Source organism: Euwallacea fornicatus, chromosome 14 (assembly GCF_040115645.1).
Source record: "Euwallacea fornicatus isolate EFF26 chromosome 14, ASM4011564v1, whole genome shotgun sequence".
Taxonomy (NCBI): Eukaryota; Metazoa; Arthropoda; class Insecta; order Coleoptera; family Curculionidae; genus Euwallacea; species Euwallacea fornicatus.
In genome coordinates this window covers 4,426,329-4,449,280 of record NC_089554.1, presented here as the reverse complement: position 1 = coordinate 4,449,280, position 22,952 = coordinate 4,426,329, and the positions used below count along the sequence as shown (strand labels likewise).

Genomic DNA, 22,952 nt, shown 5'->3' with positions numbered 1-22,952 from the left:
ATGATCGATATTTCATATTTGATAGAATGAATACTGGCATGTTGCCTGAAGTTGAATATTTGATTAACTCCTGTTATGAACAGTTTTAATTATTCTCTTTGATGCGATCGAGGGATCAAAGTGGCGATGTGAGTGCTTCCTGTTTTGCATGATCTTTATTGTAGGGCCCAAAATGTATCCAGTCAGTCAAAGTGCAACTCATGAATTATTTTCATTAATTTTTCTTTATGTTAAAGAATTTAAACAAAATAATTGGCTGTTTAATCTTTATATCGAATAGGTCTGGTAGATAAACAAAAATTTTTAAGATTTTGCATTTTTTGTTAAATATTTTGAAAAAGTCAATTCTTGATATCAACATAAAACTTGTACATCCGAGATATTTAACAGTAAATGTATTTTTTATTTTATTCAATATACATTTTCATTTTGACCATATGTTGGTTATCAGTTTCTATTTACTTTGTTACTTATACCAAATAAACTTGGTGTACGAGTTTCACTTTGACTTACTCTACGTCCTGATCGTAAGGTCGAAGGGAGGTAATTCCAACTCAAAGTGCCCAAGGTGAGGTAGGTACTTTGTAACCGCTACCAGAATCCGGGAATGTGTGAAATAGTTAGCAAGACAAATATAGATTGAATAATCACTGCAGTCTCAGACACATTCTTTTGTGCACAAAAAACCTTCGAACTATAGCCAAGATGTTATTAGTATCGAACAATAATATACTTATTAAAACAATATTCATAAAAACGAGCAATGAGTCACTATCGACACCAGTGGTCTTACCTGATCGCCGAAAAACGAGTGTCTGACCTTATACATAAACCAAAACATAACAAATATGACGGTCTACGGCAGATGGTGCTGTCCGCTAGGGTCTTTTTTTTTAAGTCAACAAAACAACAATTAAGTGTAGTAAACAAAAATACATAAATCGATAAACAGTGCTGAATCCGTGTTTGCTCTTGGTAAACGAAGGTGCTTATTTTCGAACCCAATTTAGTTTACAAGCCTACACCAGTTTTATTTATTCGGAGATTTCGATCTGATAAGCCATTGGCCTTATTATATCAGTAAAACCTATATATGTGTACAAAATCACTATTTGTTCCAAATTAATTCACAATGGTTGATCCGCAGCTAATAACATTGTTTAAACAACATGTAGTTTCAAAATGTGTTTGATATTAATGATTTTACATATGATTTATCGCTTGGCATTTAGTACACCGATAATAATTGGCAGAAACATGATAAGATGGCAAGACGATTTCTAAAACATGTTTAAAGTAATAAATGTGTATTTGTCAATATATTAACTTGAAGTAGTTAAAACGGGAAACCCCCGCCACTGTGGAAATTTCCAGTAAATTTTTGAAATAAAATTAATATGAATTTTCGGGTTGAGTCGACTGATAGTTGTAAGAATAATTCCAATTTTAATGTAGCTTCAAGGGACTAAGTTGTCATCACTGGAATTATGTCGTCAGGCCCGATGACTCATACCGATTGAATTCATTCATTGCCCATATTGATTGTCTCGTTATTCACTGTAACGATGGACGACAGATGAAACCCAGATGTTGTCTAATGTTTACATATTTTTTTTAAGTACAAAAAATGATAGTTTCACAGCATATTTCACTGTGGACTTAGTAGTGTGCATTGTTTAAATTACAATTTTAATTTATATTCAAACGTAAATGTTTGTTGTTATAATATAATAAGTATCAAATTTCACTAGAATCTCTGGTAAAAATATCTAAATTTAGAAGACCATAAAGTCCCAAATGTCGTAAAAGTGTAGGTCCCTTGCAACAGATTTAAAGCTTCAGTTTGTAAACTCTGAGTTTTAAACGGCTACAATATCTATACCGAGCGACTCAGAAAAGTATAAAATGTTACCAAACCTCAAGAAAAATGCATCATCACCTTATTTCGTAGAGTAATCAATAACACCCATAAACAGCACAAATCTCATATAGTATATTTCGATTTTCCGGTACGCACCTTCGATTCGTAATAAAGTTAAAAAGGAGCGTGGACAATTTCTTAGCGTTCCCTGTAGATCCTCGCTTTTCCAGACTGAAGTAAAAGTAAAAACACACAGAAGCAGACATTAACAATTGCGTTGGTCATAAACTTAAATAAAATCTGAGCAATTAAATTTTATTTTTGGGTACGTACTATATAAAAGCGGGAAAAGAGGCTTCTGTTCTTTCAGTGTGCCATCTGTTTCTTGGTGTGTTGTGCTTTCCCGATTTATCTTGGATTAATACTGAAAACCGAAAACATGTCGGCCGTAAGTAAAGTGTTTCGGAAAAAATAATAAAATTAAGTAGCAGGCACATCACTTTTTTGCTATATATTTGGTTTTGTTTTATTTTTAATATTTAAAATTTTATTATTATATTTAAATTAAATTTAATTGTGTTTATTCTTATTATTAATTCTTCACCCAAATTATCTTTATTAAGTCATATTATTCAATTAAAATCGAACGGCAGCATACAGGGAGTTACTTAAATACGTGGCCAAATTTCAAGGGGGGATTCTAAGGCGAAAAGTTTATATGAACATACGCCTGGCAATGCTTCGATTTCAAGATACAGGATGTCGAACTTAAAAAAAATCGGTATAGATTTAAAAAATATGTACTTCTAAATAATAAGAAGACGCAAACTAATATGACCTTAAAATTTGGTGATAGTTTTTAATATAGTACAAAAGAAAGTTTTAAGCTAGAAATTGTGTTTCTCCTTTGGTAAGTGACTTGCACACGGCTAACACTGGAAGTTAGGAAAAATTATACAGAAAAACGCTCTATTAAAAACATTTAAAAATAAGCGAATGCTAAATTTCAACAAAATCGACTAAGGAGTTATTAACATTTTTATGAAAAAATTATTTTAAAAAAATTGGCACCCTGTATCTTGAAAACGAAGCATTACCGAACCTACATACATATACTTATACAAACAAATATTTCATCTTAGAATCACTCAAAGAATTACCCCTTGAAGTTTAGCCACGTACTTAAATAATATCTTGTATGTACCAACACCTAAAAGTAACAAATAATAAAAAGAGTTTATCTGCTAATGAAATAATGAGCTTAGGAAAAAAATTCTCGCCCCGAGTGCTTTTTGAAAGAAATAAACAAATTTGTGATAAAGTTTTTTAATAAGTAAATAAAAATGCTGAATCATTTAACAGAATGTTTGAAATGCGATAAAATTAAAATATTTCCTAAAATGCCCGTAGAAAACACCCAAATTCGAAAAATGGTCACCCTGTATTTTGGCAGTCGCAATCGACTTTGATTAATTTTTAATTAGGTACCTGTTGTGATATTACTAATTACGTAGAAAATCAAGCCCATACGCACCAGTAAGTCACCGCTAGGAACATGATAAATACTCCCACTTTACGTTTTTTCTACATATTTTGCTAACGCGATACCTCATTAATTCCACGAGTTTTTGGAGGAATACATGTGTGATCATTTATTTATGTCCTATTTCTCTTAAATGTTGCTTGATCTCCTCCATTCCAAAGATGTAATCGGACATTTACGTATTTATTTTTAAAAAATTTCACTTGGACTTGGATCACATTGAACTTGTTTCGGATAATTAATATGCCAATGATGCATATTTTCAACCGCCAGAAGCTAAATTTAATCACAAAATAACTCTTTTTAGAAATATCTTGTATAAAAATGTTATTTGTGAGAAATGAGGGTCCATTTCCAAGTGCTTTGTCGGATTTAAAAATATGAAGTTTCAGTATCCGTAAATTTGATGATTACAGAAGATTATTGATTTTCTTATTACATAAACAATTGGGAGCTTTTTGAATTTATTATCTTTCGAGGTACTCCATGAATAATTCCTTGAAAATCTTGAAAAAATGGACCAGGAGCTCACAATAATCTGAAAAAGTTTTATTAGAAACGGTGATCTTGGCAATGAGTTCAAATTTTCTATAATAGAATTCGATATTGGCAACTAGTAGTTTAATGCTCAATTAAATATGCTACATATTATTGTCTGAATATTTCCTAAAGGTATTTGCAAGTAAGCTAAATATTATTTAACTGTTCCGAAGCTTTCCTCTATTATTAACCTAATATCAGGGGCGGTTCTTTATTACTAACCATAAGGTTGTTAACGAACAGCAACTAGTCTTATGTGATTTACGAAAATTTGGAACAAAGACCTTCCGTGGTAATGGAAACTCAACGTTTCGTGGAAGAAAACCCAACGTAAGTGCCATTAGGCAATTGACAATAAATCTTAATTATATACGCCTCTGTGCGATTTTTCTTGACATTCCATCCAGGACCTTGCAGCTTAATTTGGCTCGGTATAAAATACTATTGTTGATATTCGTATTTTCAGGTGTACTTACAGTAAATAGTTTCTTTTGTATTTTTAAGATCGCGATTTGTGTAGACGCAATAATGCCAGCTTATTTTAAAGTTGATCAATTAAAAAATAAAGTGATGACAAGACGTGGAAGTGTGAAAGAGGTTCAGTTGATCATATTTACGCCGAGAAAATTCTCAATCTCCCCATTTTCTCCAGCAGTATTACGCCAGTGTGTATGTATTGTAATTAGATATTTTGAGTTTAGCTGTTATGACAATTTGAGATTATTATTCATCTAGGGCACTAATCGGCCATAAGTTTATGGTAATTTTTTGAAATTCAGTTAAATCTAAAAGCTAAAATATATTATACGCGACGCGGTTGTGAAATGCGTAGTAATGGACGCTACAAAATATGAAATTATTCACCGAAGCGTTTGTACAGACGTAAATAAATTGTTTGTTCAGAAGTTCCGCAATAGTAACTTTTGAACAGAAATTGGCAAAATTAAAAGATTGGAAATTACCTAGACTCCTTTCTTAGAGGAGAGCCTCTTTTCCTCTTTGTTTTCTCAAAAGACCGAAGCGAATTTCTTGTATTTTTGAGGTGTTTTTGGACATCCACCCAGGTTGAGAAAGAAACAGACAGTTAGAAATTGAATAGTTGCAACCGAGAACAATTTAAAAAATAACATCGGTGCGTACATAGTTTCCCATAAAGATAATTTGGGATGTTGACCACCATTCAGCAACAAAACCTGAAATAATGTAGACAACAAAAAGCGAAAATGTTTTTACTTTCACTACTATATTCGCGTTTCCTGATCAATGCTAAACACCCCATAAATACTAATTTAATCCTTCCGTCCTCCGGTATATTTCGTATTATTAATTTGGAGCTATTCTAGTGTTGAAGGATGAAAGGACCAAATAGTTACAGCTGTTGGTTCATTTACTTTCATTCAAAGTTTTGGCAAACATTTAGGAACAACATTTTCTAAGCATTTGTTCCGTCTATACAGAGTGTGAAACCATAACTAAAACAACTGAAAATTTCCACGTTACTCAGAAACCTTTTGAACCTTGATACTGGTCGAATCATCCTCATATGGAATTGGTAGATAATAATAAGTAATTAGCTTTCTATTCTTTCTGCCTGACTATTGCAACTTTGATAGGCACTTGCCAAGAAATGAAGTACACTCCGCTTTCCATGATACAAATGTGCGTCAAAATTCCTGGATCGAGGCTTTCGTTTAGCAATTTGGTATGTCTTCGAAATGTGCCGCCAAGTGCACTTAGTGCCAAATGTCTGTCGGTTCTACCTGCATAAATGCAAATGATTAATCCTCTGCCACGATCGATTTGATGGAAGCTGTTGACGTTAAATACAATTACGCGTGCACCCAATTTTAAATTACACACTGTATAAATCTGGCATGAATTTCAGACACATCGATTATCTTCGAAACGATGTGACTATTAAGATTTGGGTCTTATTACGTTATTTTACGGTTTTCTCCGTTGTCGTCCAATGTGCAAAGTTTTTTCTTATGTTTGTCGATAAGGATTCAGACACCCCTTCTGGGGAACTGTGAGGCAATGGAAAATACTACACTCAAGAGGAATTTGAAAGCGCTTTGCGATGTCAGTCACAGCAGAGATTTGAGTTAGAAATCAATAACGGATATAATAAGTAGCCACGCAATAAAGACGTCCCAAGAAGCCTGGGAACACCTAAACGGGTTCATCAGGAGGGTAATAGACGACAAGCCAGATGATTCCATTCCGCAGAAGAGACCACGGACCGGAAGACGACTACAATCAGGACCAACAAGGAAGAAAAGATTAGAGAAATCACTTCCCGATGTAGAACTCCTTGGATTGAGTGAATCTATTCTTAAAAATCTGTGTAAAACATATTCGCAACTAACTAGTGCTAACTAGCTCTGGCAGCAATCATAAGCTCTTCAACTAGAGTATGCCATCTTTTCCTCACCAATGCCAAATAAAACAACCCCTAGAGGATTAATGAATGAAAAAAGCTCCCTCTTGGCTGGTGAACCTCAAGTCAGATCGCAGGAAAAAAATTAATTATCGAAATCTATTAAAAAAAACATTTATAAAGGGTGAAATAATAATAATAAAGGTGAAAATGGAACGCGACATAATTAAATTGATTATCATGAAAAAGTGGAATTACTCTGAGTTTATCGATAATTGATTAATATTTCGTCCATCTTCTTTTCTAATCTATCTTTTATTATTTACGACATCTTCTTGGCATGGACTCCATCAAATTCAATATTATTGTAGAATCAGTGAACTTTCAAATGTTTGCAACTTCTTTGAACGGTTCCTCTCCATTGTTGCATTTTTTGGTTCGTATTTTTTTCATGATTTTCCAAAGATTCTCAGTCGAATTCAGCTCCACATACTATGCAGGTCACTTAAGAACACACATTTTTTTTATCTCTCAAACTCTCTTTTTTTATCTCGCTCATTTTGGGTCGTTGTTATGTTGGAAAGTGCGTGACAACGGTATTTCCCACTCAACATATGGTAACATCATTGTTTTCAATATATTGCAGAACATGAAAGAATTCATTTTCGTAATAATATTATGTATAACTCCCATTTTCATCCATATTCTATTGAATATATATCATCTACATATATCTATTCGCGCAGGTCGATGGACTCAAAATCTAAATTTTACCAGACGAATTTAGACTGTTCGAGAAGAAAAGCTAATATCGCCTATTCACCAAAAATATTAGGTGTTGAAGTAAAGCGTTTTGGATATTCACACTCCCCTTTCTTATTTAACATTTTTATTTTTCTGACAAGTCTTACATAGCTGTTTGGAGATCTACCTCTTCGTTTTAAATTAGACACAACCTCCTGAAAATGGAATTCTTTAATTGTAAAGGATACCACTTGTGTTGATAATTGGGACTACTCACATATCAACTGTTGTCGTTTTCTTTTCATAGATTTCAATAAACTGTTTTTTCAAGTCAGTAGGCAAATGTATTCCTGATGCCATTTTGCATAAAAAATATTACAAAATTGAAAAGAGAATATCTCAATAAAGCAGCAGTAAAATACTGTAGTCTATTGAATTTTTTCCCTTTCCTCATCAGCGAAAACTGATAAATTCTTTATAAAAAGAAGACATTTCAATGATTCGAGGAAATAGAAAAAATATGTAACAAAGCGAATATATGCATATATGCATTTTAATACAAATATATTTTTTAATTTTCAGTTTAGTTCCCAGTTTTAGAACAAAATTATTAAATCCAATTTAATTTTGTCCGACACTGTATATAAGCACCGACCTCATAGATCCTTATTAAAATACGGGCTCCAATACCGTATCACCGAGAAGGTTTATTTTCCCTGGGCCTGCAATCTTGCCCCTTCCACCCATCCAAAAAAAATTAAGGTGAATTATAAAAAGTACGACTGACCTTGTAAAATGGTGAGTCATTTGCTCTATCCCGATATTGCTTGTTTTTATATATCTTCCGAAATTCTTTAGTAAATAAATCGTTAGTTTTTTTCAGTAAGCCTGAGAAAAAATTCGAAAGTTGTTTTGCACGAGAGAGTATCTCTGAGACTTCGAACTCGGGGTGATCCGAAGGTTTATTATTGTTTATTATCCGTTCTATAATTGTCTTGGCCATCATTTTCTACATTCCTAGAGATTGGTCGCATTTGCAAAACAAAACTTGACCTTTCACCCTATGATAAGAACCATAGGTTATATCGGAAGCGCACAAAATTACTCATATTTTTGGTACTTCTTCCGTGATTACCAGTGGTTACTTAACGTCTTCAACCAAAGTTGTCACGTTATTTTTTTTTTTTGCTGCGATAGCAATTCATGTAATTCAAAAGCTTATTCCGTGCAAAATTCTTCACCTGATTAATGCAAAAATAAAGCAGCAGAGCATTAAATTGGTGTACATTTTTCTGTGAGAGCTCGCGAAACTAATTTAAATCGTACTATTAAATAAATGAATGCCATCACACTTGAGGTGGTGGTGACAGGAGTAGGTGGCCATTAGTATTCAAAATTCATCAATATGACAGGTCAATTTTATTGGTATAAACTATCTGCGATTTATTAAATGCCATTCGAGCGTCGGCAATTTTAGAAAAAAAAAATAAGTCTAACTGTGCTGAACTTAATTTAAAGCTTTGGCGTCAGCTGAAAAAATTATACATTTTATTTAATATTTGTAAACGCATATTTGGCCGATCTTTTTTATAAATTGCCGGTATATAAGCCAAAAAAACATGAGATTAGCGACAGTTTCAATCGCGCACCTCGCTTAATATTAGAGAACTAGAACTATACATTCGAACAACAACGAAAATTTCTAGATATGACTGCAGCTTTGAGGGGAGTACAGTTGATCACCTTCAGTCCAAGCAAATGGGGCGTGTCGCCCTGGATGAACGTAGATGATTTAGAGAAGACGACATCGGTACGGAGTCTGGTTGGCTTAAGTTTGTTTCTTTACGCTTAAGAAGATTTTTGGCTTCACCAACGCACGGGTACTTAAATTTGAGTTCGAGGCAAAACTTGGAGTATATATACGTTTCACCTGCAACATTGCGCAATAGTGATTTATCAGTGCTGGTGGCAAATTACTCTCAATGACTTAACAGGTTTGCTAAAATGTGGCTCCTTGGCTTCGATGCATACTCTAGTTTACTTCTATCGCACACATTGATTCGCCAATCGACTATTTTTCGTTTTCTGATAAACAGAAGTTTCAATTTTTTTTTTATTTTGCTAAGAAGCGTTTTTCGTTTATAATAATGAGCATTTGTTAAGCTTTATGTATTGAATTATGTTAAATATTGATTTTTAATAGCTTTTTCCACTCGCCGCACAAGACTAATGCGAAAGAGTTTTAATACATATCTCTTTTAGTTTCTAACTCTAAAATATCCGCGATATTAATGGAGTAGTGGCCAACACTAGCCTTAATGGATAACTAATCGAAAAAATGCGGGGCAGACAAATTGAATCACTTGACGTGTTTATCTAAAAAGTATGCTTAAAAATCTGAATCATAATTAAAAGTGGATACTCATTTATAATATTTTTTTAAACGCATTTTGGGCCTATTTTTTGTATAAAAACCGATATAAATGTGAACGTAAAATAATCACTGGCAGTTTTCATCGGTATCAAGGGGTTTTGGGTTCGTTTGTCGTCCTTTGCCTCAAAATCGCTAAAAGCTATGAATATTTTAAAGGGACTACAACTTACCAACTACACTCCGTATAAATAGGTTAATTCTCTATTTGTGGATTTGGGCGATTTCAATTTTGCGAAAAAGGTGCATTGAATGTGAAAATTAATTAATTTAAAATTGTGTTTCATTCTAAACGCGTAATCAAATTCCTAGTCTATTACTGTTATTTAGGTGTTGAGCGTTTCTCACACCAGTGCCAAACCTTAACTAATAAAAAATATAAAACTGATATTTCAATCTTAATCGATTGAATAAGAATGATCAAAAATCGCAAGTAACTTTTTTTTATATTTAATTATTAAATATTGTCGGCCCATTGCTAAAACCTCTTTACTCGACTACACTCTCGGGGGGCGCCTGAGAAATCACAAACGTTCTCTTTTGAAGAACCTCCAGCTACGAATGGTCTACTTCATCACTTCAAATTTTCAAAAACTATGAAAATTTTACAAGCTGGATGGAAAAAAGTCGTTCGTTAATAAACAATTTTATATCCATTAAAGAAGGTGATAGTTAATGCAGGAGAAAAAGATAATCCAGTGACAAAATTGACAAATATAACTTGACACGTTTCTTCAAGTGCCTTCTATAGACTGACAAATGTTCATTATGTCACACAAATATAGAAAACAGTGGCATACAAAGCGCGGGAGAAACAATATTTTTTTGAGAATTTTTTTTTAATTTGCAAAGTTTTTCGAAATTGTGGAAACACATCGTTTACATTAATTCTTCTCTGATGACACATACCGATGGACAGTTGCCAGCTCTCAGATGATAAATTCGAAAATTATAAAACAATTATGTTAGGTTCAGAGCTAAGCAATTTACCCATAATTTCTACTTAAAAATTTGAATTGACATTTTTTATCGGTTCAAAGCCGTATTTACTTCAGCACCCGGCGATATTTTTAACCGAATTTATGCCACCACTCATTTTATCTCTAAATTATTTACTATTTTCGCGTATTAGATATAGAGAAAAATATATGTTTTGCTGCATTTTTTGAAACATGGAGCTGTAGGAAAGGAAAATCTGAAACATTTTCCTGCCACATTATATCCTAACTTTTAAATTGACCGCCTAACATTCAAAATTTGCAGTTATACGTTTGGTAGAACATAATTTGTTACAAACCATCCGTAACGGAATTTAATAAGCTTTCTAAATATATGCAGAATATGAATTATAATTGTCTTTTTTGATAATTGAATCACGGCACTAGTGATTTATATTCCTGCAACACCTAGAAATGGATTTTCGCCTCCAAACTTCCATTTGGTTGTTCAGTAACAATCTAAAATTCTCTTGATACCTATCAATTTTCCACAGGGGTTTTTAGAGAAGAGACGTATTCTGTTGTGTATTTTTTTTTAAGTAAAAAAGTTGTTCAATAAGGGCCAATGTCGGCCGCCGATGTGCAGTTAATAATATTGTCACCAGGAAAGTGGATTGTGTCTCCATTTTTGTGCGAAAAGGCATTGAAGCCAGAGGTATGAATAGATACGATTTTTGGAGAAATTACTAGTTATTCGGGAACGATTCCTTTAACGATACTAGTAAAAAATTTAGAGCAGATTACGTTTTTAATATGTCCCGACAAAAATGTCTTTAATTGCAACCACTAAATGTCCCTTACCGTATCACTAGATAGACTCATTATGAACCCCAGTTACCATCTTGTCAGGACCGGCCTTGTGAGCGGAGGTTGGGCGAAGGCAACATTTCAGAACGGCAAACAAACCGTTTTTCTTCAGGGTAGGAGGGCGGCGATTAAAACTTTCGCCCAGAACGCCAGAGTTGTTAATGCCAACCCTGTGTCTTGCATGACTCATTCGCGTGTCTGTATAGATCCCCTACAGTTTAATAATTTTTCTTGATTAGCAGCTTTTAAGGTGCAAATATATGTTCTTTCTATCGGTCGAGCCTGCTGAAACAGAGAACAAAGATCTATTCAAAAACTAGCTATTTGCGTTGCTGCTAACTGAATCATTTCGACAAACAGCATTTAAACGTATTATAGCTAATTGAAGTAAATCTATTTAAGTAACAGTTTTATGGAGAGCTTTGCAACGGAGTATATCGAAAAAATATAAATATAAGGAAAAATGTTTACATTCACATAAAATATACCTGCTATAAATATTGCAGATTGCCTTTACGTAAATTTCTATATACCGAACAAAACGTGGGCGATCAAAAATAAAGAAATTAAGTTTAAAATCTGCTGTAAGTTGATTATACCAGATTGCGTTCAAAGCGCAGAGATTCAGTAGTTCGTAAAAGTTTGAGGGTTCAAAGTAGTTTGAAAACACTTGCAAAATGGTATGAAACCGATCATTAAAATACAGAAAACTAAAATACCTCAAACATCTTCTAATTTTGACCTTTGGAATTTCAGGATGAACTTCCAGCAGAACAAATTGCCGGTAAGCTCTCAATGTGTTTTGCAACCTTTTTATTTTGATATTTTCATTAAACATATTTCAGTACTTCGCAAAGCCTTCGAAGCTTTCGACAGCCAAAAATCCGGAAGTATTCCCTGCGACATGGTGGCCGATATTCTGCGTTTGATGGGACAGCCTTTCGACAAAAAAATTCTGGAAGAACTTATCGAGGAAGTTGACGCAGACAGTAAGGATGTTTCATTTTGAATCCTCAGGATTTTCAGGATGAACTTTTTAGAATCTGGCCGTTTGGAATTTGAAGAATTCGTCACTTTAGCTGCCAAATTCATCGTGGAAGAAGACGATGAGGCCATGCAAAAGGAACTTAAAGAGGCTTTTAGGCTATACGATAAAGAAGGTGAGAGCAGCCAGTGATCATTTGATATTTTATCAGGGTTAATGTTTTTTTTTTCGAAGGAAATGGATATATCCCCACAACATGTTTGAAAGAAATTCTGAGAGAATTAGACGATCAGCTAACCGATAGGGAACTGGATATGATGATAGAAGAAATTGATACAGATGGGTCAGGCACTGTAGATTTTGATGGTAAGTCGAAGATAATGATTATAAAATATATGCGTCAAAAATTTTGAAATGACATTCCTACCTAGATTTATTTGAATAAAAATTCGAATTTTTTAAATTAGGATGTGAAGCTAATAGTGAAATGCCTAACTTAGCCAACAAACCTTATTTTTTAAGTATAGGCCAAAAAAATCATCAAAAATTACTAAATTCTTCTTGAAAACCAAAATTCAAATCAACGGGGATGAGATTTTTGAATTTAGAAAATCCTCAGTGTAGCGACAAAATGACATCATTAGGGAAAATACTTTACTTTCGACATTCTGAACTCTATTCGATATTAGTACAAATCATCTGCAACGGAAAACCTAGCCTTTGCAATATCAATCAATCAATCAATCGAAAAATCGTATAATCAAACGTTAGATTCTGCACGTTTTCATACATATAAACACATGGAAGAAGTTTTCTGGAATATTTTTAGCTTCCAGTGAAATTATACTGCCGATAGCAAACGACTATAACGAAAGCGAAATCTATTGCTCCACGTTTCAAGTCTGAATATGTTTTTATTTATTATGACTTGGTACTACGGATAGACCATATGGCTCTCTATGTTTACGTTTCAAAGTATTACAAACATGCCGTCTCGCAGGCTTTAAAAGCAAATATTCAATACATATATTATAATTAAACATATTGTGAATGTTTTATTTTCAGTTTAATAGGGTGTTTGACCGGAAAGAGGGAAGGAAGATAAAAAAAATTTATTCCATCAAGTTTTGTGAATCAGGAAAAGGCGTTTCTTTTTTGTCGGAAGATGCATAAAATGCTGAATTATGTTTCCACATTTCACATGCCTCTCAAAAAGTATAGTTTAATTTTGTTTCAGAATTTATGGAGATGATGACAGGAGAAGTTTAACAACAGACACAATAACTAATCTAACAAAGGCAGTTTTAGGTGCATTTTTTTATTTATTGAACCATTTACACGAAAATCCTGAATGTGAAACAGTATAATATATGTAAAATATTCTATTTTAGTTACACAACTTTATAAGTCTACTATATTAATCTATGGAATAAAAATACGATTTGTTATATGTGACGTTGTAAGATAATTTGTACCTTTGGCAAAAGCGAACAACGTATCTTTAATGTATGTGTGATATTAGTTAGTAAATCACAAATAAATGCAGTTTTTATTATCTTTTTACCGATAGGTAGGTATACCTTACCAAATAAATCAATGAATATTTTTTCTAAGTAATTATTGACGTGAAAAAGGAAATAATTAACTGACTATAAGCCTTTGCTTAAAAATATGTAAATGGCATGTTGAAAATTGAGATTCTTCTTATTCTGAGGAATCACCAGCAGGATATTTTCATACTTGTTGCTAAAATATCTTGCTCATAACACCAAAACTTGACTTGGGTCTAAATTCACAACATACGTCCTTTTAATAATAAGAATAGAGATGGTTGGTGATAAATTTAATATTCAATTTATTATGGCACAACTACAATAAACTATACTTTAAATGCGAATATTCTGAAATAAGTATCTTCATAACTCCTATCTAATAGGTACATAATATATTTGTTTCTATCAAAAAAGTTACCAGCAAAATAATTATGAATAAATGAGTATTCTTGCGTTTTTAAACATCACTACACAATATCACATTGATTGTATATTTAAAAAAAATCACTCAAATGATAGAGTTCAATCAGCCGTTTAGAATCATAATGTTAACATATGATCTCCAAAAAATCGATAGAAAATTAAGTCGCAAACATATTAGTTGATTAGTTTGAGTGCTTACTACATTGAAATATGATTTTATTAGTACCGAAAAGTTAGTCATTATTGATAAAAGTTTGGAGGCGTCAAAGGTATTCTTTTTTTGACTGTGTATTTTAATATTTTAATTCAATTTTTCAAAACTTAAATGAAAGTTAATATATCGCAGAGCTTTGCAAAACAATTTTTCATCTCGCAAATGGCGCAACACCACATCGAAACACTCTTAATTCAAGCTTCTTGTAAATATTTCGACATTCCTTGCCTTCCTAAGTCAATAAATATATTCACACAACACCATTTTCTTTAACTTTACGTTGAATACACTACTTTACATTGGAAACAATTCGAGCACTTCAGAACTAATATAGTCATCAACTGAAAACTATACATTCCAAGTTATCATAATACATCCTATTATCCAGGATGGCACAAGTTCGATGCATTAGTACAATACCTTGCCTTATCTTAATCTAGATCCATATCTATTACTTAATATTTCAGTGAAACCAATATATTCTATTTGGAAAATTTTAAGGTTACCTTACTTTAGCGTTAAAAGAAAGGGGTTCAATTGACATAAACTACTTAATGAACTGATAGAATTATTGAGTGCCAGAACATGTTGACTTTTTGGCGAATATAACATAAGGAATCGTACATGACTACATATTATATACTTGATAACTTACCGGACACACTGTAAGGTCACATGATGGTTATTTGCATTATGACGGCAATAGTAGGCACTCAGTCCAAGAGCTGCATGGAATCCGGTTTGATGGCCAGCACGATAACAAGATTGAACGCCCAAATTGTTTCGATATAAAGTATAAATTTCGCGAATACATATCTGTTTATGGTTAACGAGTATCTGAATCAAATCGCAACTCTATCGACTCAGTGGAATCCTAAACGTCCAAGACGCTTAAGAATGTAAATCACATAATAAAAGTTACCAACGAAATGTAAGTGAAATAGAAAAAAATCTCAAAATATACACGGGAAATACTACAAATCACAACCTTCCCTATGAGCATATGTCGAACAGCATTAAAAGAAATTTCCATATTTTTTTCCTTTTAATAAAACAGAAGTAATATCGTTTGTTATTTTTACAAACCTTATTATTTAAAATACTGCGGAAATTCGGCGAATATCTCTTTTAGTAAATGTTGATCCCGTTTGCTCAAGGCGCTTTCCTCGCAAAAAATTCTGGTAAAACATTTCAAAATATCTTCGCTTCTATGTCTATGCTCGTGGTAGTTTGTATTCCGTAAAAGCCGTCTGCATAGTTCTAAATAGTCATGTCGCTTCTAAAATGATTCGTGATATAAATCATCCCTAAGCAACTCAAATGCATTACCTTATCTCCTGGGGACAAGTCCGCTATGTTTCTAACTATAATATCAATTAAAACTTTGGTATCGTTGGTGTAAAAAAGGTCGGCAATAGTTTGTCGACTAAACATATCCTTAAATAATTTCAACAAGGAGTGTGGTGGTGCAGGTTCGTGGTCAAAAATCCTTATTGGGTCTTCTAAAATTAGAATTAACTTATAAATAATTTTGTTTTTGAGTTTAAATGATCCATTACCCCCTCTATTTAGAAGCAGTAAAATCTTTTCACACAAGGTTTTCGCTAATTGTCTATATTCCAAGGCCGTGAGCATTGGATTCGTTTTTTCGTCGTCAAATTGCAGATTGAAAGAAATAAGCAAATTCAGAAAGAGGTCGGGAATTTGCTCATCTACGTCTGAATCTGGAGGGCATTCTATGTTGGTTAAAACAAAGGATAGAAAGTCTTGTTTCAAATATTCTGAAATTAACAATAGTGATTTTGTGGTAGATTATAATTGATAATAGGTAGGATAGTAAGCTATTATTTTAAAAATAAAATGTTTTCATGATTTGATATTCAGCCAAGAAAACCTACCAAGATTTGTTATAGGCATAGGCTCACCCATTGAAAAAACCATGGTGAGTAACAATGAGGAATAATTTAATTTTGGAATGTTCCCAGGATTTGCCATCATGTCCCTAAAAATATTAAATATTCAACCTGTCTAAACCCGTCACAAAACTAGCAATAAATACCTTGCTAATTCTCCTGGAAGTACCGAGTTCAACATAATATTAATAACAGTTTTATCTAAACTACATAACACCCCAAAGGCTTGTAACAACAGCTGTCTAATGGACCACCGGACTTCCATTTGATAATACTGAATAAGGGTTGTTATCACATGATATTGGTCAGATGATATCACATGCCGTGATATGCTTGTGTCTGCGTTTGACTGCGAATGACTTAAATATTAGTATACATTCTATGAATTCAAATTTATGTAACTCACCAAAATTGAGATAAGCTCAGTGATGTATTCTTTAATAATACTCTCATCTTCATGTAACATCCAGCTTCTTTGTTGAGAATCCTCTTTACAGCTCGTTAGTTCGTTAAAAATAATTTTCAGTCGACTAGCATCGTGTGTTTGATCAATTTGGCCATCGTCAACGACTAGACAGGTTTGAGAATGTGACAATATTGTGCTATAACTAAATGGTGACAGCCTTATGAAAACTATTGCAATAAGAACTACCTTAAGTAAGGAAAAACAGAAGCCGGCAATAATTCATGTAGCCCTTGAATAACAGTTTCCAACGCCACTCTAGACATTTCGTGTGACAAATTTGTGTTAATTCTCACGCTTTCCACAAGTTCATATACTGACTGAGCAGTTATCACAGGTGTTATATTCGTAGATGATGTAACATTTAAATCCGATTTTCTCGAATCATATGTGCTTTCAGACCTGTATCAATGTTTTTTGATCAAATTAAATACTCCCACTTAAGTAAATATAAAAACAATAAACCTTTTATTAAGGGCCTCATAGATTTCAGACTTAATTTCCTCATGGATGTTTTCAATGCTCTTATGGATATTATCTAAATTTTTCTTTATGGGCTTAATAGGGTCTTCTGCTACTGTTTTTGATCTTGCATCTGCAGTTTGTGGAATATATGGAGAATTGATGTGAGAATCTGAATCTTTATAATTAATCTGGGGAGCATTTTCATTGGACCCAATTGGGCTTTGAGGGCTTACTCCATGTTCCGCCTGCTCAAATATGATAGTTTCCAATTATTTCATATTAAATAAACAAATTTAAGGCTAACCTGCTTCCTTAGTTCCCTGAGTCTATTCATCACTTCAGTTTTAGTACCTAAAACCATATCTTCGCTATCCCTACGTTTCAAATTTTCTAGAGCATTTTCTATAAATCTAGTATAAAAGGCTGTGTTAACTGTCACAGATTCAACATAATTTGATGGTATATATCCTACGTCGCCCTTTATGTTAATAACTTCCCACCAATTTTTATGTTTCGTGTTAGTTTGTTGGAGAATAAAGAATTCATTTGCTTTAAAGCTTATGGTTTTGGCATATGTGGCTTTGAAGTCATAGAGGCTGTGCAACATCCCATATTCACCTGGAAAAACTAAATGATTACAAAAAGCAGCACAACATTTTCTATGTTGTTAATAATTCTTTAAGATTTTGTCTCAGTTTTGAAATTATTATTATTAAAGATATTACTTGTGTACCTACAAATACAGATATCCAAAAAGAAGGCAAATCAATCAAAAGCTATTGCAGAATTTCTATTTGGGTTTAATTCTCAGATTTTCTTGCAATTCTTGAATGGAACTCACTAAATTTCCTAAAAGCCTAAATATGTTGGGGAAATCCAAACAGATGGATATCACAATTATTTCTATCTATTATATAGATGCTATATATAAGGGGTATAATTTACAACACATGCTAGTTGAAGCCATGAAATGAAATAGCACCTCCAGGATCATTTTATATCTATAAAGATAGTGGGAGCTATGTATGTCTAGGTAAGGAACAAAGGAGGAGAGGAAAGACCGAGCAAAATCTTTCCTTAAAATAAATGATCAAACCTTGGAATTTTCTTAAAAATAAAAGGGTAAACAAAAAAACAGCGCCCCCCCCAGTGGGTACACCCAGTAGAAAAATGGAATTTACTTACCCATGTCCGACACTTGTGATATATTACGTTATATGCGATAAGGGAAGAGAATAAGTATATGAGTTGAATGTCCTAATTCATTAATAAATTATTGAAATATTAAATATTAATTTTTGAAAGTAAAAATTGTATCAATTTGAAAGTAGTTGTCAGCGTCCCAGAGTCCCACCTACTTTTGTTTATGTTACTTTTTCAATTGCGACATCTATTGAAATAACATCGTATTAAGATTTGGGGGACACTTGAATTGAAAATGGCGTTGGTAAATGGGTATCTATACAACTAACTAGAGGTCGTATAATCTCAGGAAATAGAAGAAAATGAGACCTCAGAATATGAACCTTTTCTCTATTGCAAAAAAAAACATGCTGCATAAGCTTTGATGGAGATAGTTACTGTTATTATCAGATATCATTGATTGATAAAATCAGTATTTTTATATAAAGTCGGTGGTGCCATCTCTGACTCAGAACGTTCAATAATATGACTTGAGTTGTTAAAATTGACAGTTAGGTCACTGGCTGGATATTTGAGCACTGAGACTCCAATGCGAAGCTCAAAATCAGCTGCAGGCTACAAAGTTTTGCTTTTTTAGGATTCAAATTGTTTGTATTTTTGAAACTTTTAATTAAATTTTATTAATTTATTGTTGCAAATATCACTGATATTCTCTTTTGGAATTAATAGTACAATCATAATTATGAATGTTGATTGTGAGAAAGCAGAGGCGATTAATTTGGTAAGGAATCGCCGAGGAGCTAATTTCCTTAAAAAAATACTTAAAAAGTTAACCAAAGCTATATATTATGCCTTTGCTTTGAAATTTTAGCAAAAAGAATTCGAATGGGTACTCAACCAAGAAATTCATAAAGGACTGGACCAGATACATCAAATTTTAGTGGTAAGTACTTACTAGCACCAGCTGATCAATTAATATAAATCTTAGAAACAGAGGCGCACCCTTCCTTTCAAAATATCTTCCTTTTCCCTAATAATGTCAGGAATGATAAATTCTCTTACCAACTATGGAACAAACTTCTCCCTTTTGATGCCCAGGCAGAACTCCCCATTGGCAACTCTGAATTATGGTGCTTGAGGCATTCATTACTGCTATAGATGGTTCTATATAAGTGTGTTAAGGAAGGGACCAACTAAAACAAGTGCAAGACCCATATGTTTTAATAATTTTGATATCCCTTTGGGGCTATGGTCCAAATAAATGTTAAATTGAGTCAACTAAGTCATTAAGTGCTCTTCCTGTCCTGTGCAAGCCAACAATTCATATAATTTTATTCCTAGGAGTGTGCTCGAAGATTTCCAGTGCAACTATATGGGCATGACAACTCGAGCAAGCAAGACAAATTTGTACTTTCAGTACCTGTTGACCAACTCAAATGTGTTGTAACTTTAACAGGAGACAGCATTACTCATGCTGTATGCAATTATTATGTTGTATAAATAATATCAACTTTATAGATTTATTTACACTTTTAGGACATTAATTTTAAAGTTAGTAGACAAAGCTCAGCTGCAGCAGTTGTCAAATCCAGTATACAAAATGAATATCCCTGGAAGTTGCAACAAGTGCAAGATGCGGCAAATCATCTACAGCAAGCAATATACCATATAGATGATGTTGGGAAGAATTATAAGTTCAAATCATCAGATGAAGTCCTGCATATATTGGGAAATATATTAGGAAGTTTACAAAGGGGGCGGACAAGCTTAATTGTACCCAGGAAGAAGACTATGCATGAATTGATGAAAAGTAGAAATATGGTAAGTACAAGTTATTGCAAATTTGTTTTTTTTTCTTCATTTAGTTCAAGTTAACATTGATTGTTATCTTATTAAACATTTTTCAGAAAGCTTTAGCACCAAATCTTCCAGAAGATTTGGCAATCAGCTTTTATATTCAAAGCCACAAACTGATATTTGCAATTTACCAAATAGTACACAGTCATGGGGAGATGAAATATGAATCTACTCATGCTGAATGCTCAGTTCCATGGTTAAATGAAGTTCTTGTTCTTTTTACTGTGGGTCTACAGTTGTGCCAGCAATTAAAGGATAAGGTAAGTTGTTTCTAATGGCAGTTACAATATTTCCCCATCAAATCATTTTGAATTCGATTGACTCTTTTTATCTAAATACCTTATTACTCACTAATAATAGGGGTTTTTAAAGCTGTCAGTAATCTTTTAATTAGTTTATTACTTCAAGGAGTTAAGTCTCCTGGAATATAGTGTTCAGCTCAATAATTTTTTTTATGCTAGAAGTATCAGGTACTTATGGATTACTGGTAAAATTAGGTAGATACTGAGATAAATACATTTAATTAGAAATAAAATTATAAATGTGTTATAATTTTTAAAAGACATATAATATGGGGACTATTTTCTTTACGTTCTGGCGAATTAGCTTAAACCAATGAGGAAAACTTTTTAATGTAGTCACTAGAAATATTAAACCATTCGTCGGAACGGTGAACAAGTTTTTCTATACTCTTTTCGTAACAAGTCGCTGTCTGTTCACTAAACTAATCTTGCACAGACCATTTAAATTTTTTGTTGACGTCAAACTATTGTTTTCTGAAACACGCTTTCATTTTGGCAAACACGTAAGAGCCACTTGGTGCCAAGTCAGGACTGTATGGTGGGTGATCAAATATTTCCAATCCAAATTTCTTAAATAGTTCTTTAATCTGTGCTGTTGCATAGAGGCGTGCATTGTCATGAAGTAGAACTACTCTTGATGACAATACGCCTCGTCTTTTGTTTTTTTATGACTCTTTTTAGACGTTAAAAAGTTCACAGTACGGTGTTGCAGTAATTGTAATACAAATGAATTACTGAACAAATCTCACATCTGGCGGTAGCTTGGATTACAATTGCCATAATATAAATGCACTTGGATCAAAACTATGACTACAAATGATTTACTCGTTTAATATGATCGGACAGAGAGATGAATAAATAATTCTAATAAAAAGTTGCATATGTGAGTGTTCACAGGCAAGCAAACAATACTTGAAAATAAATAACTCTTATACTTTTAAAAAGATAATGCAACATAAAATAAAAGAGCTGCGATATAAAATTTTGATTTTTGCAATGGTACAACCTGTACATTATTATATTATATTATTTAATGGGCTTTTTCGTTCTAATTTCACGCTGAAAAATGTAGGGTTTCGAGAAATAATTAATTATAACTTCCAATACACATATTGTATAATTTATATGAGTCAACACGCCTTAATAGTCATTCTGTTCATTATTTCAGATCTGTGTTTTTTCTCAGTATAAAGATTTCACAGTAGGCTCCAGACCTCCAAGTCCTATTCATTAAAAAAATCTCATCTCACTATTAGTAAGCAAATTAGTGTACCTTTTAATAAAAGTTCGAATCAGTCTTTTTCACGAATGGTAAAATGATATTGTCAATTTGTAGTTTAAATGTATTATTTTACCCAAAGTTTTATGTTGGACCCATTGAATAATTAGTGTTACTGTTTTGTGCCAGATTAAGCATCATTAATATTTTTGGTTTGATAAACCAGAATGTGAAATTGGTAGGTATTACGTGTTCAGCAACTTCAAATATTATTGATTTTTTTACAAGATATTCGCTGACAAAAATATGGTTTACGATGCACCATTTTGCTATTTATAAATTGCCTCTAACTAACTCAGTAGATTATTAAGTAGCTAGAGTGTTGCCCTTACTGCAAGGGGTTCAAATAAACATCTTATTATTATGAATTATTAAGGTGTAATTTAGTGCAAGAATAAATCTAATTATAATACACATTGTCACATTATGCAGTGTCTTTACTGTTAATCAACAATCAATACGTAGTGTAAATAGAATTTTAACATAATATGTATTTTATGTATTTATGTGATAAACGGTGTTATTCAAATTGTTGAAATAGCAATAAAATTGTCTCTATAAAGAGTTATTCTGTGTTTTTTTTTTTTATAATATTTGTATTGTGATACCTTGAAGTCGCATTATTACCTCCATGTGGCAATGATGATCCCCTCTTTTTTCTGAATACGTGTTTTGTAAACAATAGGCACACTATCTATTGAGATTCAATTTTGATATTAAATAAGTCAGCAAAAAATAGATTTCATAAAATCTTAAAAAAAAAAATTTTAATTCAGATTTAAAAGCAATGCCTGACGACGACGTAGAGATTGCAAAGAGCCGCGTATCATAAGGCGAGGATAAAGAAAACCCTTTGTACATATTCTAAGAAACTTAATGTGGATGAAGTCGGATTAGCTGAAGATGGATCTTTCAAAGGATCAACTGTATTCAGAGGTCCAAATCTTTCAATCAAATCTATTTGTAAGTAAACATTTGGTTTATTCTGGCATTTATGGTGAATTGAAAAATTTCGAGAACTTTTAATGATTTTTCGGAATTAACACAGATG

General features: G+C 32.7%; 3 protein-coding genes across 12 annotated transcripts; 2 read left to right on the top strand and 1 right to left on the bottom strand.

The window, feature by feature from the left end:
• The first annotated feature begins 2,190 nt into the window (after positions 1 to 2,190).
• Positions 2,191 to 13,739, top strand: TpnC73F (Troponin C at 73F). Of its 5 annotated transcripts, none has more exons than XM_066290118.1 (6): positions 2,191 to 2,309; positions 12,061 to 12,088; positions 12,150 to 12,293; positions 12,345 to 12,464; positions 12,524 to 12,655; positions 13,527 to 13,739. In XM_066290118.1, the coding sequence occupies exons 1-6, from the start codon at positions 2,301 to 2,303 to the stop codon at positions 13,556 to 13,558; spliced, it is 465 nt and encodes a 154-aa protein (XP_066146215.1). In that variant the 5' UTR covers positions 2,191 to 2,300; the 3' UTR covers positions 13,559 to 13,739. The 5 variants fall into 5 exon arrangements, with proteins under 5 accessions (XP_066146215.1, XP_066146212.1, XP_066146213.1 ...); XM_066290115.1 differs by lacking the exon at positions 2,191 to 2,309 and adding an exon at positions 4,407 to 4,613; XM_066290116.1 differs by lacking the exon at positions 2,191 to 2,309 and adding an exon at positions 8,691 to 8,878.
• On the bottom strand, positions 11,144 to 18,731 carry LOC136343399 (NCK-interacting protein with SH3 domain). 6 transcript variants are annotated; one of them, XM_066290095.1, is made up of 11 exons: positions 18,506 to 18,731; positions 17,625 to 17,938; positions 17,321 to 17,568; positions 17,045 to 17,257; positions 16,799 to 16,994; positions 16,539 to 16,741; positions 16,378 to 16,481; positions 16,039 to 16,260; positions 15,809 to 15,981; positions 15,566 to 15,758; positions 11,144 to 11,589 (listed from the first exon to the last, which is right to left on the bottom strand). In XM_066290095.1, the coding sequence occupies exons 1-10, from the start codon at positions 18,507 to 18,509 to the stop codon at positions 15,570 to 15,572; spliced, it is 1,866 nt and encodes a 621-aa protein (XP_066146192.1). In that variant the 5' UTR covers positions 18,510 to 18,731; the 3' UTR covers positions 11,144 to 11,589; positions 15,566 to 15,569. The 6 variants fall into 6 exon arrangements, with proteins under 6 accessions (XP_066146192.1, XP_066146193.1, XP_066146191.1 ...); XM_066290096.1 differs by having other exon boundaries at positions 11,144 to 11,586; XM_066290094.1 differs by lacking the exon at positions 11,144 to 11,589 and having other exon boundaries at positions 13,592 to 15,758; positions 18,506 to 18,729.
• Positions 18,732 to 18,980: 249 nt separating this feature from the next.
• Positions 18,981 to 22,469, top strand: rogdi (rogdi atypical leucine zipper). The gene is made up of 6 exons (XM_066290114.1): positions 18,981 to 19,244; positions 19,335 to 19,406; positions 19,805 to 19,939; positions 20,000 to 20,284; positions 20,371 to 20,580; positions 21,791 to 22,469. Exons 1-6 carry the CDS (start codon positions 19,206 to 19,208, stop codon positions 21,854 to 21,856), a joined length of 807 nt encoding a protein of 268 aa, XP_066146211.1. The 5' UTR covers positions 18,981 to 19,205; the 3' UTR covers positions 21,857 to 22,469.
• Positions 22,470 to 22,952: the final 483 nt, after the last annotated feature.